Below are 15,618 nucleotides of genomic sequence, written 5' to 3'. Positions count from 1 at the left end.
AGCTAATCTCATCGCCCTTCCAGGGCGAGCTTAAAGCTCAATAACTCTCCACTCAAAGAACTTCCTTCTTAGACAAAGGGGAATATGAAAAGCATGCCAGCAAAGGTTAGTCGATTGGTAGAGCCTCTGCTACTAATGGCTCACGCAAAAAGTTAAGCAAGTTTGAGCGAGGTTAGTAGTTGGAAGGGGTTATTCGTTCGATGATGTTGGTACACTCTCCCTTGATGAGTGTTTGGACTCTCTGGAGGTGTCGAATAATAATAATATATGCTTTACCCATCAAACCAGTAACGTTCTGCGTTCTGCATTATTGTATTGCTTGAATTCTGCTACTTTCTGCATTGCTTGGAATCTGAAATCTTAATTCGTATTCCGGCGATTTTTTTTAGTTTTTATCAAGCTTTATTGATATTTCTTTATCTAATTAACAAGTGTTGGTTTTATTCTTTCATTATTTCGTAAGTAAAAAAATTGCTGTTTTTCTCATAAATTTTATTTCGTCTGCTTTGCTTATCGTTTTCATTTTATATATGGTAGTATTAGTGTAATTAATTTTATAATTATAATTATCGGGAACTTGTTCTTAATGAACATAGAAATATTTGGAGACTTGAAATTCACGATTATTGCCTGAATATTTTATACTTTAATCAAAGCATTCATTACTCGTGACTGCAAGCTATGCACATCGATATCTATAATTGAAAGAGCCTTATCAGACATTTTGAACTTTTACATATTGTCTCTTTCTGCGCATGCGTTATCGAATTGCTAAGCATTAGACTTGACTGAAATAAACGCATATTGGAATTCATTTAAAGTTAAATAAACTCTGCATAGCAAGTACATTTCTTTTATTAAATTGAAAGGGTACTTAATTTGAACCAGTGGAATTAATATAGCTTTATAGTGTAATTAATTTTATAATTATAATTATCGGGAACTTGTTCTTAATGAACATACAAATATTTGGAGACTTGAAATTCACGATTATTGCCTGAATATTTTATACTTTAATGAAAGCATTCATTACTCGTGGCAAGCTATGCACATCGATATCTATAATTGAAAGAGCCTTATCAGACATTTTGAACTTTTACATATTGTCTCTTTCTGCGCATGCGTTATCGAATTGCTAAGCATTTGACTTAACTGAAATAAACGCACGTTGGAATTCATTTAAAGTTAAATAACCTCTGTATAGCAAGTACATTTCTTTTATTAAATTGAAAGGGTACTTAATTTGAACCAGTGGAATTAATATAGCATCAAATCTATTATTCTAGTAGATTTTATCTGCATTGTCCTATAAAAGTGTGGCCATTTCCGGCATTAAATATCGAGCCAAGATAAGTTGATCTGGTTTTCTATGAATGATATATGAACCTTTACCGTGTCCTACAATCTTATCATTGGCTAAGGAAGTTTCTGTTCCTACTTGGTAGATATCACGATGATAGTTAATTGTAAATCATTCCCAAACATGCACTTCCTTAACGAACCTTGGTATAGATTTAGAAAAGTCTTAGACAGGTAGCTACGCAAATGAGGCAAAGAGAACGTATATTCTTATTGACCAAATATAAAATGATATATTTAAAGAAAGACTATCTTAATACAGTACATGATTAGATTACTGGCTTCATTGATAACATTACATTTATTTAATGCGATCTGTTCAGGAAGTAAATATGTAAGGAGAGATAACTTGAATCTTCTAAATGCAAACTTATAAAAGCATTTCTGTAATTTAGAGCAGTTAATTTATTGACATTATTTTTATTAGTAGCTTTTTGTTAGTGCTATTAATACTGCTTGCATTTTAGAGAGAAAAATCATTCTCAGCAATGAAAACAATAAAATCAGCCAAGTAAATTGAAGCCAGCCTCTATTGGATGTTTTTATATATGAGAATATTTAACTTAAAACTAGAGTTTCAATGGATAGAATTTGGGCTGTAATTATTATCGTAATAAACATTGTCAGTGATTCGCTATAGTAATTGGCTAAGTTACTGCCACACGAATCTCGATATTGGATGTGACTCAATAAAAAAAAAAAACCGAGACTTTTATTGAGCAGCGTTTATGTAGTGGATGGGAGTGTAGCATACTTAGTCATGTTTCCATTTGTATCGGAATCATCTGTGTATTAATTGCATGGTCTGTTTTAGAAGTGCCTTTTATTGCGAAAGAAGTGCATGCTCTATTTTAAGCATTCTAGGGTGATTTTTGTTCTGTTGTCGTGTAGGCTGTACGAGAACTGAAAAGCAAGTTGAAAATCAAAAGATTTCACAGAGTTGAGGGAAATGAAAATAAAGTGACAGTTTCAAGGCTGACTTCAGAGAGAAAGATTTTCCTACGTTTTAAACAATTCATATCTTTGGCTTAAATATATAGTTTTCTTCCAAGAGAATTATTTTAAAATGAAAAAATCATAAATAGTAAGCAACAACAACTTATTCTTACCCTATTGTCAACTTTATGGGCAATGTGACCAATGTCCTTGTGAAGTTCATGAGGAAATATTGGCCTTATCCGTAACGCCACCTATTGATAACAAGAAAAAATTTGCCTTACATTGAATTGAATTAAATGTAAGAAGGTATAGTTTATTTAAATTACATCACCTTTAATTTACATTCCTCTGCAGAGTAACATCTTCTCTACAAGAAGAACGTGGGTATTTGAGTTAAACCTGTTAAGGTTTGCACTCAAAATACTTGAAAGGGCTAAAGTTGTGATACAAACACGCACAAGTGACTGCATACACAGTAAGCATTAGCGTTCAACTAATTGTGAATATTCTCAACTTCTCAAAGGATTTCTGTTTGCAACATTACACAAAAATTAAAGATGCTTGTAGAAGCTGGATTCTGAAGAACTGGACAGGAATTCCCCAGAGCAATCTATTTCTCACTGTATCAATATTTACAGTCAGTGGTAAAGCTTTGATTCTTATGATGATTGAGTGAAATCTTCTTACACTGTTGCATTGTGATGGAAACAATGAAGTTGAAGGTTTTTTCCTGGTTTGATGGGACCACGAATGTTTGTCGACGTTATAATCACAGGAGTGTAGTATCATATCGTAATATCTTATAGAAATCAAAATAAAAAAAAATATATTTGAGATATTCACAATCTCCCGACATTCATTGTTTAAATTCTGTTCCTTGTGTATTGCTCTAAAGCAAGTTTTAGAAGATCTTTATGGTAAGATATAGATATTACGCTATTATTTGAGATCCTATGTAATCCAGTTGGTATCTCGACGATGCCCGTTGATTGTAAGGGCCTGCAAAGGCAACTGGGGCACGAAGATCTTTTATAAGGGAAGATACTTCCGATGCTTCATCTGAAGATGAGTTAGAGGAACTTATCCCTCTCGAAAACCTGAGGTGTATCATCACCAAAACAGACAAACAGTCCAGAGGAAGAGGAACACACGCAGTTATTAGGCATAATACACTGGTCCCTATAGCTCCTTGGGCCAGTTTGAAAGACATAACACTTTTCAAAGTATTCATAATAAGAGAAAGCTACTACGTTGAAATAAACAGCGAATAACCCCAAAAGAATTTCCTTTGTCTATGCCTAGCGGAGGAGCCTTTTGTGCTATTTGCAGAAGTGGGATGATTTCTGGGGGTCAATGAATATGTTTGACAATGCAATACCATAGTATTTAATGCAGCAATAATTGCGATGATGCAATTTTTGGTGAAAAAGGTTATATATTTCAAGAGAAAAAATGTTTCTCGTTCCAATTATGGATGTATTAGGATGTGCAGGTTAGAAAACAACACCAATGCATTGCTGAAGTAGTTATTAAAAATACATTGAGTGTCCTAAACGTTTCAGTATTCATCAGCGTTATCGCCATCGAATTTATTTCTATAAATTATATTTATTTAATTTCTATGTAATATTTCTGTAGAGTATTCGTGGTTCAGTTGGTTTCAACGGAGTCTTTCAGTTGGAAAGATCTGGGTTGGAATCCCTTCTTTGACGCAGAGAACCTTAACCAAAGGTGATTAGCAAGTCTCATAACGAGGTGGAGGGCTTTTCGTCTAGAAAATCTGCTTTTTTATCACTCAAAGTAGGCCAACCGGCCCATGAACACACACATATCTACGGACATAAAATATACACTGTTGAGTACGGAAACCACCAATGGGAAACCACCTTGTTCTACAATCACTATTCCATAGTACATTAGCATTCTACTCCAACCAACCAACCAATCTTCGGATTGACAGACCCAAAATAAATAAATAAATAGTTCTATAATTTATTTTAATAAACAACAACAACAATAACAATAATAATAATAATAAACGAAAAACTGAGAGTACTAATGATAGCAAATACCGACTATGCAAAGATAAAGATGAAATAATGGACCGTCTGATCAGTTCTTGCAGTAAGATTGCACAGATTATAAACAAAAACATAACTGACTTGCAAAAGCTGTACACGGAAATATCGAAAAAAATCATTTACCAACTTGCAAACTCACCTTGGGAACATGCAATTGAAAAATGTAATGAAAATAAAAGTGCAAAGATATTATGGGACTTTAAAATGCCAGATATCTTAGTAAAACAATGTATCTTGTTTATTGACGTAGCAATTCCAAATGAAAATAGAGTAGAAAAAAATACTTGAACCGATAAACTATACTTACTGAGCTGGAGACTCAAATTCAACGACTATGGAATGAAAGAAGGTAACACGTTTCATTTGTTACAGGAGCGCTAGAAGCAATACCAAGACAATTTGTGAAATGTCTAGAAAAACTGAGCCTCTTAGATGTTAATACCATTTCATCTCCAAGGACATCAGCCATTTCACGTTGATATCTAATTGATCCTAAATCATCTGGAGAAGGTGCGAATTGAACGCATCTGTCAGTCAAAGATCTGATTAAGGCGATCGACTATGTTCGTCATGACCTATTGCTATTAAAATGTCCAAAGACGGCATTAGAGGAATTCTTAATGACCGGTTCAGATCTGAATAATAAAAAACATACCAGCTACAGCACGCTCAATAGCGCAACCAAAATAATAAAATAGAGTCCCGTAAGGTTCAGGGCTAGGACCCATCCTATTTCTAATAAATGTTAATGATCTGTGTAAATACAAACTTTTTCGCAAAATGATATCGTTCGCTGACGATACGGCATTAGTATACACCGAAACGACCCTTGATGACCTAGAAAATCGGATTAGCCATGATATGGTGAAACTAAATAAGTGGGTTAGCAATAATGATTTTAAAATTAATACCGATACAACAAGATATATGTACTTCACGTTAACAGATAAGCTAGCTTGCATTATAACCGTAAATAGCATGAAAGGAAATATAGCGACGCCCTAAATTGTAACTGTAGCTTAATCAAAAAACAAAATCAGTCAAGTATTTGGACCTCCACATTGATGGCAATCTAAAGTGAAACTCCCTCATCACTTTTTTAACAAATAAGTTGAGGTTCGTAATTAACAGAATATATTATGTTAAAAATTTTGAAAATTCAGCATTCTTAAGATGTTTATACTATTCCTGGCTAAATTCCTCACTGCAATATGGCATCACCTTTTGGGGTGGAGATTACTATAACAATCTGCTTCTATGGATACCAATACAAAACAGAATAATTAGAGCAATAACCACTACTGACTTCGCACATTCAACCAGCGACCTGTTTGCCATTCAATTTCGCCATTAAAGTAACTTAATTCTATCTCTACGTTTTTATATTATATGTAAGAAAGAACGCTGTAAATATTTCGGTATAACTTGCTGGTGGTACCGAGGGCAACCAAAAAAAGGTTTCATAAATCCTTTGAATACCTAGCAACAAGCAGCTACAATGAACTTCCAAATGAAATAAAATCAATAACCTCAGAATATGGTTTCAGGAAACAGATTGAGAGACCTCATGAGACTAAATAATGTTGACCTTTATTTTAAGCGTATATTATAAGAGATCGTTATAACTTACATATCATGTCCAGTTATGATTCTTATATATTAACAAGTATATCCCTTGTTCTGTGAGCCCTCATAGATACAGTCACTGGATTTTTCAGTCACTGCAAAATCCAGTGACTATATCGAGCTAATTTAATGTTCTAGTAACCAGTATGGCTACGGCACTTGGTTACACATAAAAATTGTAAAACTCGTTAACTTATTTTAAATATTTTTATAAACTACGAAAACTATCTGATAATGTATTTTACTCTACTTTTATATATAAGGAAAATATTTTTATTTGTCTATAACAAAATAATCAGGCCCAAAATAAATGGAAAAACTAACAGAAAATATGATAGCAATACTTGAATTGTATATTTATAAATATTATGTATACGTGATGAGAATAATAAACTTTGTATTGTATTTTAATGGAAATATAATATTAATAATAATGACGTATTTGTATTATGCCCAGTGTAAATCAACACATAGGGACGTTAAGTTCATGTGAAAGAGTTTCCCTCAAGGAAATTCTAGCCAGAAATTTTCATCCCGAAAAACAGGCAAACCAGCCGTAGAACACATTCAGTTAACAGCATAATACACCAGCATCATAGCCTTGAGTTATCATTCCACACAACGAGAACCCATAGGCTAGGCAGATTAATTTTGGTATAGTGATACACACCATTTTATATTGCTATTATATATATTATATATATATATATAATATACTATTATATATATACAGGGTGTTCGGGATAAATTTGACATATTTATAATTAATTATATTTTTCCGTAAGTTACATGTATTAACACACACTTCTCTTCATTTAAAAGTTTGGACCCTTCTTCATTCATATACAAGATGTCAGAAAGGATGGATAGCTGGAACCCACCTGAATCATGGAAGAGAATAACTTGTATCATGATGATTCGTGCCCGCCATCAAAATAAGGATATTACGACTGCTGCCCAATGCTCCCTGAATACAGTAAAAACAATCAGGCATGAACTAGAGACTTGCAATGGTGACCAAGAGGATGTAGCAAGAAGAAAGATCCCTAGCAGACGATCTGATTGCGTTCGTACAGCAGAATTCCTCGCAAATCTGCAGGAACAGGTGTTGAAGAACCCTGGCATTGGAATTCGGACTTTGTTCGTGGAGTTGCTAACTGTAGTCAAGCCCTGGATAACAAGGGTAGCCAATGGTAGGCCGTATGTATGGCAGCAGGATTCGGCCCCATGCCACACCTCTGGGAAAAGTCAAAAATGGTTGTCTGAAAATTTCTACGACTTCACCAGTCCAAATGTTTGGCCTCCAAACTCCCCAGACCTTAACCCCATGGATTATTTTGTATGGGGCGCAGTTGAAAAAGACACCAATCGCACTTCCAGTAATACAAAAGCCCAGTTAATGGATAAAATTAAAACAGTTTTTGCGGCCCTTCCCAGGGAGACTGTAGCATCAGCTTGTTCGAGGTTCCGAAGCAGAATTGAAGCTGTGATCGATGCTAATGGTGGTTATTTTGAGTAAATCTTGTTGATAGTATTGTAATTAACTCTGCCTGTAATGTTTTTTTGTCAATTCATTAAATTTAATAGATACAAAGAAGATTTTCTTTTTCCTTACGAAACTGTCAAATTTATCCCGAACACCCTGTATATATATATATATATATATATACAGGGTGTTCGGGATATATATACAGGGGGTTCAGGGTGTATATATATATATATATATATATATATATATATATATTATACTGCTTTTCTTCAACGCTATTTCATGATTCATTTCCGATGACACTAAAATATTTTTAATGCAAGTAATTGAAATAGTTAAAGTGAGAGACTGTTTTCTGGAGTAGATTTTTTTCCAGTTTTTTCCCCCACCAGACTTTGTTACCGATCAAGCCAGTTTCGATGTATTAGCAGAACGTATGACAGAACCACTTCAATATAATAGGAATGAGAACGAGAATTAATTAATTATTTAGAAGAAGGGAGAATCAGACATAACATACAGTTTCAAAAAATTATCAGAAGACGTAAAGTGTCCATCAACCCGTGAGATCAACGCACTTAATGGACGAGTCAGTCGTCACACACCAATATTCTCCAAGGTAATCATCATCATGACCTTCCTGAATGATTGGAACGTCCTACTTTGGCCGATATAATCCACTTACTTGGATGTTCTGCGTATCAGACACTTCTAACTCTGAGACTTCGTTTTCTGTTTTTCATCTACCAAACTTTTAAAAAGACAGTTCCTCATAGATTGCAACTATACATTTCAGTCGCTTTAATAATACTCAAATGAACAAAAACAATCTAATATAATCGTTAAATGTGGCTCATAGTCTCGACTTAATCTTATAAATAATTAATTTTGTCATATTAACTTGGTATTGTCATTGTTATTTCTACACTTGCTCAAAGCAGTCACTTCAAAAGAGAGGTGCCTGCTTCCATATTAGCCTAATAAGTCTCGAATTGGTACGAAATTTAAAATTTTATTATTTAATATTAAATATCATTAATAAATCATAAAATTGTGAAAGAAAAGCGAATGGATTTTAGTAGAATAAGTAAAATTCACAAATAAAATAAAATAAAATAAAACACCTATTTGAAATAAAAATATGACCACATAAAAATAGGCTGATTTCGTTTGCATTGATAATGATCTTCATATATATCATATATATATATATTACATATATTACAGCATGGTGTGGATTATTTTATCAAATTAATTTTATTTTATTCCAGTGAATGTTATTTTTAATTTTATTCCAGTAAATGTTATTTTATTGTCTTGAATGTAGAAAACGGAAACTGATAGGACAAACTAGACATCACGAATGTACAGTTATTCTGATCAATTGTAACTCCAAGTTAGACCTGGTTCGCACAGTATCTCCAAGTCTTGGAGCTATTTGTGGGATTAGTGAAGTAGTCTGATTTTCAGCATACACAGATTCAACATGCTATATCTCTTATTCTAATTAGACAGGATTTAAAAGGGCTGTGGGATATTTTTTTATTATATTCGCATATTATATTATTATTTATATGCAAGGAATTACATGGCACTTTTTTTTACACATTAGAATTAAACGTGTCTAGTTTTTAAATGTCTACAAGGTTAGCAGCACTCGGATATTAGAGATTCAATTTCTATTTATTTTACTTATGCTTACAATAAATAATGTAAGAACTTGACCATATTTAAGATGCTTTGTGCATTTAATGATTTTTTGTGGGGGGCGGATAAGTAGGTATAGAGAGACTTTCTTATTTCACAATAGTTTAAATTAACATATCAATATAAGTGCAAATAAAAGACAAACACACCGAAAGTATTAGAAAAATTATTGTACTCCAGGATCTGGATTATATCCCGACTAATTTTTCTGTTTTCCATTTGCAAAGCAGGAATTAATTTTAGATTCTGGTCAGTTTCGACATAAAAATAAACAACAGTCCTTATCCTTATAAGGACTGGCTTAAAGGGGCGAAGCAAGAATGCTCTTCATCTTCCCCGTTATCTGTAGAGGACAGTGTACGGATAAGGTGTTATTGAGCTATATTAAAGCTCTGATCATGGCATGAGGGTAACACAATAGCCGAGCCTCAGGTAGAACTTCATTAGCTACACAGCATTGCCATCCATTACCCTCCAAGGGTTTTGGATTGAATGAATCAATCACCGCATCTCACGGTTGATTGATTCCTCAACCAAAGTCCTTATCCTTACAAGGACTGGCTTAAAGGGGCGAAACAAGAATGCTTTTCATCTTCCCCGTTATCTGTAGATGACAGTGTAGGGATAAGTTGTTATTGAGCTATTAAAGCTCTGATCATGGCAGGAGAGTAACAGCAATAGCCGAACCTCAGTTAGAACTTCATTAGAGCATTGCCATCCATTACCCTCCAAGGGTATTGGATTGAATGAATCAATCGACTATGTAAGTAAAGGTTCAATCTCAAAAATATGGACGATCTCTAGGCCACTCATTCGTGGGCGAAAGACCCTCCAAATCTCAGCGTTGGTTCTACTCAGTGAAACTCGATTACCGAGCAGAACCGCTCAAATTCCGAGGAAAATAATTCACCGACAAAGCCCCTCAGCGGGCCGTGCCGGAGAACACTTTCCCCGGAGACTCAAAGTGCTCCCTTAAGGTAAAAACCTTAAGAGAGCGGACTCAAAAACTCCTCGCCCAAAGGGGTAACAGCAACAGCCGAACCTCAGTTAAACTTCATTGGTACAGCTTTGCGTTGCTATCCATCACCCCCAAGGGCATTAATGAACCAATCGACTATGTAAGTAAAGGTTCAATCTCAAAAATATCGGACGATCTCTAGGCCACTCATTCGTGGGCGAAAGACCGTCCAAATCTCAGCGTTGGTTCTACTCAGTGAAACTCGATTACCGAGCAGAACCGCTCAAATTCCGAGGAAAATAATTCACCGACAAAGCCCCTCAGCGGGCCGTGCCGGAGAACACCTTCCCCGGAGACTCAAAGTGCTCCCTTAAGGCAAAAACCTTAAGAGAGCGAACTCAAAAACTCATCGCCCAAGTGGGAAAGAGCAACAGCCGAACCTCAGTTAAACTTCATTGGTACAGCTTTGCGTTGCTATCCATCACCCCCAAAGGCATTAATGAACCAATCGACCGCATCTCACGGTCGATTGATTCCTCTTCCTCAACCAAACATTAACAAGTTTAATATTACAATATTTGAGATGATTTATTTAAATAGGTGTTCTTATTTAATTTGCTTTTTCTAACAAAAGTCTTTCTTATACTAAAAAATTTAAAATTTTTTTTGGTAGTAATTTATTATTACAGCAAACTGTTAATTCTTTATATAAAATACAAACCGTATTAATAAACATTGAGCCTATCTGTGGTGCCAGCCCGCCAACGATCTCTTATACCTTTGAACTATAACAGTGATTTGTATTCCAAAAAATTATACTCCATATAAATGAAAACAAATATCCTTATTTGTTATTTTGTGATAAGAGATAGCATAAAATGTATGTTGAGAGAAGCTCTTCTTTGATTCATTACGTAGTTAACCTAATAAATCACTGATGCGGGGAGTTCATTTTATGGGGAAGAGTAGAATGACGCTATTTTTACTGGTACCAGCAGGTAATAACGCCAATTACAAGAAACGCGAGTTATAGGCTGATTTTTTTTTACTTGCCATTAAAAGAAATTCTTAAAAGTAAAGCAGTTCACAGCGTATATAATCCTTAAAATTTGGAAATTTTAAATAGTAAATAAAATATAATAAAATACAATTTTAAGCCATTATTTAGAACGACAGTCTGTTGCTTTCCTGATGGTAATGATTTTATAGAAGTGCTATGTTTAGTAGTACAACTCACCACCTGCCACGTTTGCAATTAAAAAAAAAAAGAACAATAAAGGGAATGAATGACATCATAAGCATTGCGCAGATTTTGTAAGGAACGACAAGTAGAGAGTCGCCAAGGGAGTAGAAAGATCGATGTGAAAACACTACTTTAGTTTAATGAACATCTCGATATTACATTTAAATAATGGAAAGAAAATAGCAACGTATTGATCTCATATACACGTTATGCTGTAATAATGCATATCGTGTTATATATGCTGAGTTCCTTTTTATACACTCACTGGCCATCATATTAGGATATGACTAATAGAAAGAGTACTTTATGGAATTAAAGCACGCACTCACAGACAGGAGTTATGTTGAATTCTCTCTATCAAAGTACAGACCTAGTGAGTGGATTCTAGTGACCTTTTAATTGTTCAAAAGAGATCCTGTTAAGTAGAGATAGCTTGCAGTTGCCACATCGTATTCAGTTATATCTGTGATCGTCTTAAGATGTCTCAATCATTTTAACTTAAGATCTTCTTTCCTTTAGGAAAGAGGAGAATCAGGTGGGAAATTATGAGACATTTCACTAAGAATTCCTGGGTACTGAGGGATGGTGACGTGACTAACTACAGTATCATAATGTAGAAACCAGCACTTGTAAAACTATTTGTAGATTGGATGTTTCCGATAACCTACTACTGCAGATTATTGAAACATGTTTCCCTAGACAATATTCTTCATGTTATGGCTTTGGAAAAGAAATCCTAATTCACTATACTTCTTGCGTGAGAAAGTAATTCTCATCGACTTGGTATTGCCTTAAAAGAGATGCACTTTTCAAATGTCTTAGATCAGCGTTTTCCAAATGGTGGGTCACGACCCGGCACTGGGTCACGATAGGTAAATTCCGGGTCGCCTAAAAAAACCACTCGAAAACCTAGGTGTTTCGTTTTTGGATTTTCGTTTATTCACGAAACTCTAAAATACAAGTAAATAGCGTTTAATCGTGACTATTGAAGAAATAATTTAACTAATGGAAACGAAAAACTCGCTCCGTCCGCGTCCTCGTCGCCATTTCACAGTCTCTTTGTTCGCGGTAAAGTAGCTCAACTAATGGCGAGGCTGCGCGGCATCGGCAACCGCACCACCAGCCGAGTCACTTCTCATTAATAAATTACTTGGCTTTAGTTTAAGTTCTTTATATTTTTGTAAGAGTAAATGCTTCTTTATTATAATAATAATAAATGAAAACTCCACGAACATTCAAATCTGTTTTATTTAACTATTGGCCATAAACATTTTAGTGGGTCACGAAGATGAAGTATTAAAATAATTGGGCCATGGAAAAAAAGTTTGGGAAACCTTGTCTTAGATCGTTCCACTGTTTATTAAAATATTTTTGTGACTTTGCTGCATACATTTCTCTGGTTATTTTACCAAATTCACTGCAGAATTTAGTCCTTCTATACATTCATTTTTCAGTACGAATTAGGGAAAAATATGGTTAAACTTTATATCAGATCACGCACATCTCACCGAAGTTGTCATTTTACTTTCCGGTAGATGGCGTCAGAAGATGTCAAATATTACATAAAATTCACTTTCGCATTGTTAACTACTCGCCAAAAATAATGAAAAGTGACTATATTAATGACCTCGAATAATTCGACATATGATATTTTTGGCTTGAGATGCCCGTTGATGTTTATTAAACAATTCAAATTGAGTTCTATTTCTTTGTAAATAGAAATTATTCATCATCAAATGATGAACGTACTTTATTTGAAACATGTTGTTCTTACAGTACAACTCATTTTGGAGAAACCTGTGTGTCTGTTCCTGAGGTTATTCAACTCCTCCATTTTGTGTGTGTACTGTTATGGATGAATGCGTTGAATATATATTCACAGTGCCTGCATGCAAGAGATTTATTAAATATTTTATTATTCATATTATAAGGGCAATGTCGCTTTGGTGATAGTTAATCACATACTATGAATGCGGCACTTGGTATGAATCCTGAAATTAACACGCGGTTCATGTTGATTACCCTGTGTTTGATGTGAACTCTGGTTGGCAAGATATTGTAATATGCATGAATTTTTTATGTACTTATACTGTAGTGAAACAAGCATTCTTTGTAAAGCTTATGCGTCATACAGAGAAGCGTGATATCAAGGGGGTACTGAAAAATTTTAAATGTCCGAAACAAGTTCTATGTAGTATTGTGAACGGATAATGTTGCTACGGTACAATATATAAGCATTTTTACATGATCGAACAACAGAGCCCCCCCCCCTAAAAAAAAGAGAACTAATACAACATAATAAGTCTAATATTAATTAGGTACACCTTGTCATTGAGATAGTCTACATTAGATGATCAGGCAATTTATCGCTTGTCCATCTAAGTCAATCGATGAGTTATATGGCCTGTCTTATAAGCGTAAATGAACCTTGTCATTTTTGCATCATCATTATGGCAACATTTTGTTGCACGACGTTGTGCAACACAAGTTGCACGATTTAATGCAACACATATTTTGATGTTTGGTGATAATGTGCATATGATATGTATCACTTTGTATAATTCGGATACCAACAACTGTCTCATTTAAACCGAAATTGATATTAAAATTATAGATTTTATAAAAATTCATTTTAGTCAGAGAATCGTTTTATATGCTTATTCAGGAGGAATATGCGAGCAGCGACATCTGGGAGTTGCTTTATAATTACATTAATGTTTTTTTTCTTCCTTTTTAACAATATTTTTATGTTTATTCTTGTTACATTGGAATTCTTCCAATATCTTACGCCTAAATTTCAGTATTATTTAAATCGCTATCTCAAGTAATGCTTGCCTCGTAATTTACAAAATTATATGCAAATTGTGAGCGTGTGCGCGCGCGCGTTCATTATTCACTGTATTTAAGTATTCTTTTCAGTTATGCGATGAGGAGTAATTCGACAAAAAAAAAGTAAAATAGTTTCCTGGGAAATTTTCCTAATTGTGATAAGGTGTGCGTGTGACCTTTGGAATTTCCGGTTGTATCCTCAGAATTGGCTTCGTGATTTGCATCAAATAAAAAAAATTCTCTGAAGTTATATTCTGTACACGACGAACTCAACTAGTCTATTCCTTTCATAGATTACCACGTACATAGTGATATATTTCTTTGGGTTAAAGTGTTTTTGCCCATTCACGTGTGTGCATTTAGAAACAGGCGGAAATGTACCACTGTAACTTGGCAATGTATCTGCTTGACACATAGTAACCATTAAGGTAAGATGGAGAGAAAATAAAACATTTCGTGTAAACTGCAAAAACAGTGATTAGATCTAGTTACAATATTTCCATACTAATTTAAATTCCAAATTAATTTAGAATATCTTAATATACCATTTCTTGTATAATAAAATATAATTTAAATACTCTTTCAATTAGCTAATTTCAATTGTAATTAATCTTTGCATAGCCTTCTTGCCCGAACGTTTATTATATTCGCTTTCCAACCATCAGGCTGTGCCTTCATTTGCGAATTTCTTTAAATTGTAGAATGGCTTAAAACGAGGCAGGTTTCCAAAATATATGATCTTTAACAAATCGATGGTTGTGATATTTTCTCTAGATCGGTGAGAAAATACATCGCTTTTCTAACCAAAACTAAGTAAACTATAAATAGTAGAGGTTGATAGGTGTGTTTTAAGTAAATGCTAAAAATACCAGAATCAGACGTGTATATTTGTTTAGGATTTCAGTATATATATATATATATATATATATATATATATTATATATTATTACTGGTTAAATAAATGCTGAACTTATCTAATATTTCTTCCGTACATAGGACATAGGACACAATTCACTATGCTACCTTTTTAACACAGATATTTCAGTACATCCTCATAGTCCTCATAAGGATAAGGACTGGCTTAAAGAGGCGAAGCAAGAGTGCAGTACATATTCGTGTATTTTAATATATACAGATAGCATTTGCGCGTTTCAGTGGTATATTTTACATATTAGTTTAATTTTGTATGCATTTCAGGATCGACCAAGGTAGGTTAGGTGGTTTCTAAAAAAAAAAAAAAAGAATATTGAGCGGTTTAAAAAATATTTTTTTTAAACCGCTCAATAATCCCTTTTTATATTAAAAAAGAAGTTGTCGAAAATATCAATCATAATATTAGAAACACTCTAGATACAATTAGAATCTAACTAAAAGTAAAAAATGATTT

At 33.9% G+C, this 15,618-nt stretch overlaps 1 protein-coding gene across 1 annotated transcript in view; it reads right to left on the bottom strand.

The window, feature by feature from the left end:
- LOC150097167 (kinesin-like protein KIF19) overlaps positions 1-15,618 on the bottom strand; it is a 145,229-nt gene that overhangs the window by 96,651 nt on the left and 32,960 nt on the right. The window contains exon 3 of the mRNA XM_090407604.1: positions 2,469-2,549. Within this exon, the coding sequence (XP_090263730.1) occupies positions 2,469-2,549 (81 nt within the window). The remainder of the gene's footprint in view (positions 1-2,468; positions 2,550-15,618) is intronic.

This window comes from Typopeltis vanoorti, chromosome 17 (genome assembly GCF_054136105.1).
Source record: "Typopeltis vanoorti isolate ZY-2024b chromosome 17, IOZ_Tvanoo_1.0, whole genome shotgun sequence".
In the NCBI taxonomy this organism is placed as follows: domain Eukaryota; kingdom Metazoa; phylum Arthropoda; class Arachnida; order Uropygi; family Thelyphonidae; genus Typopeltis; species Typopeltis vanoorti.
This window is presented reverse-complemented; position numbering and strand designations above follow the sequence as displayed.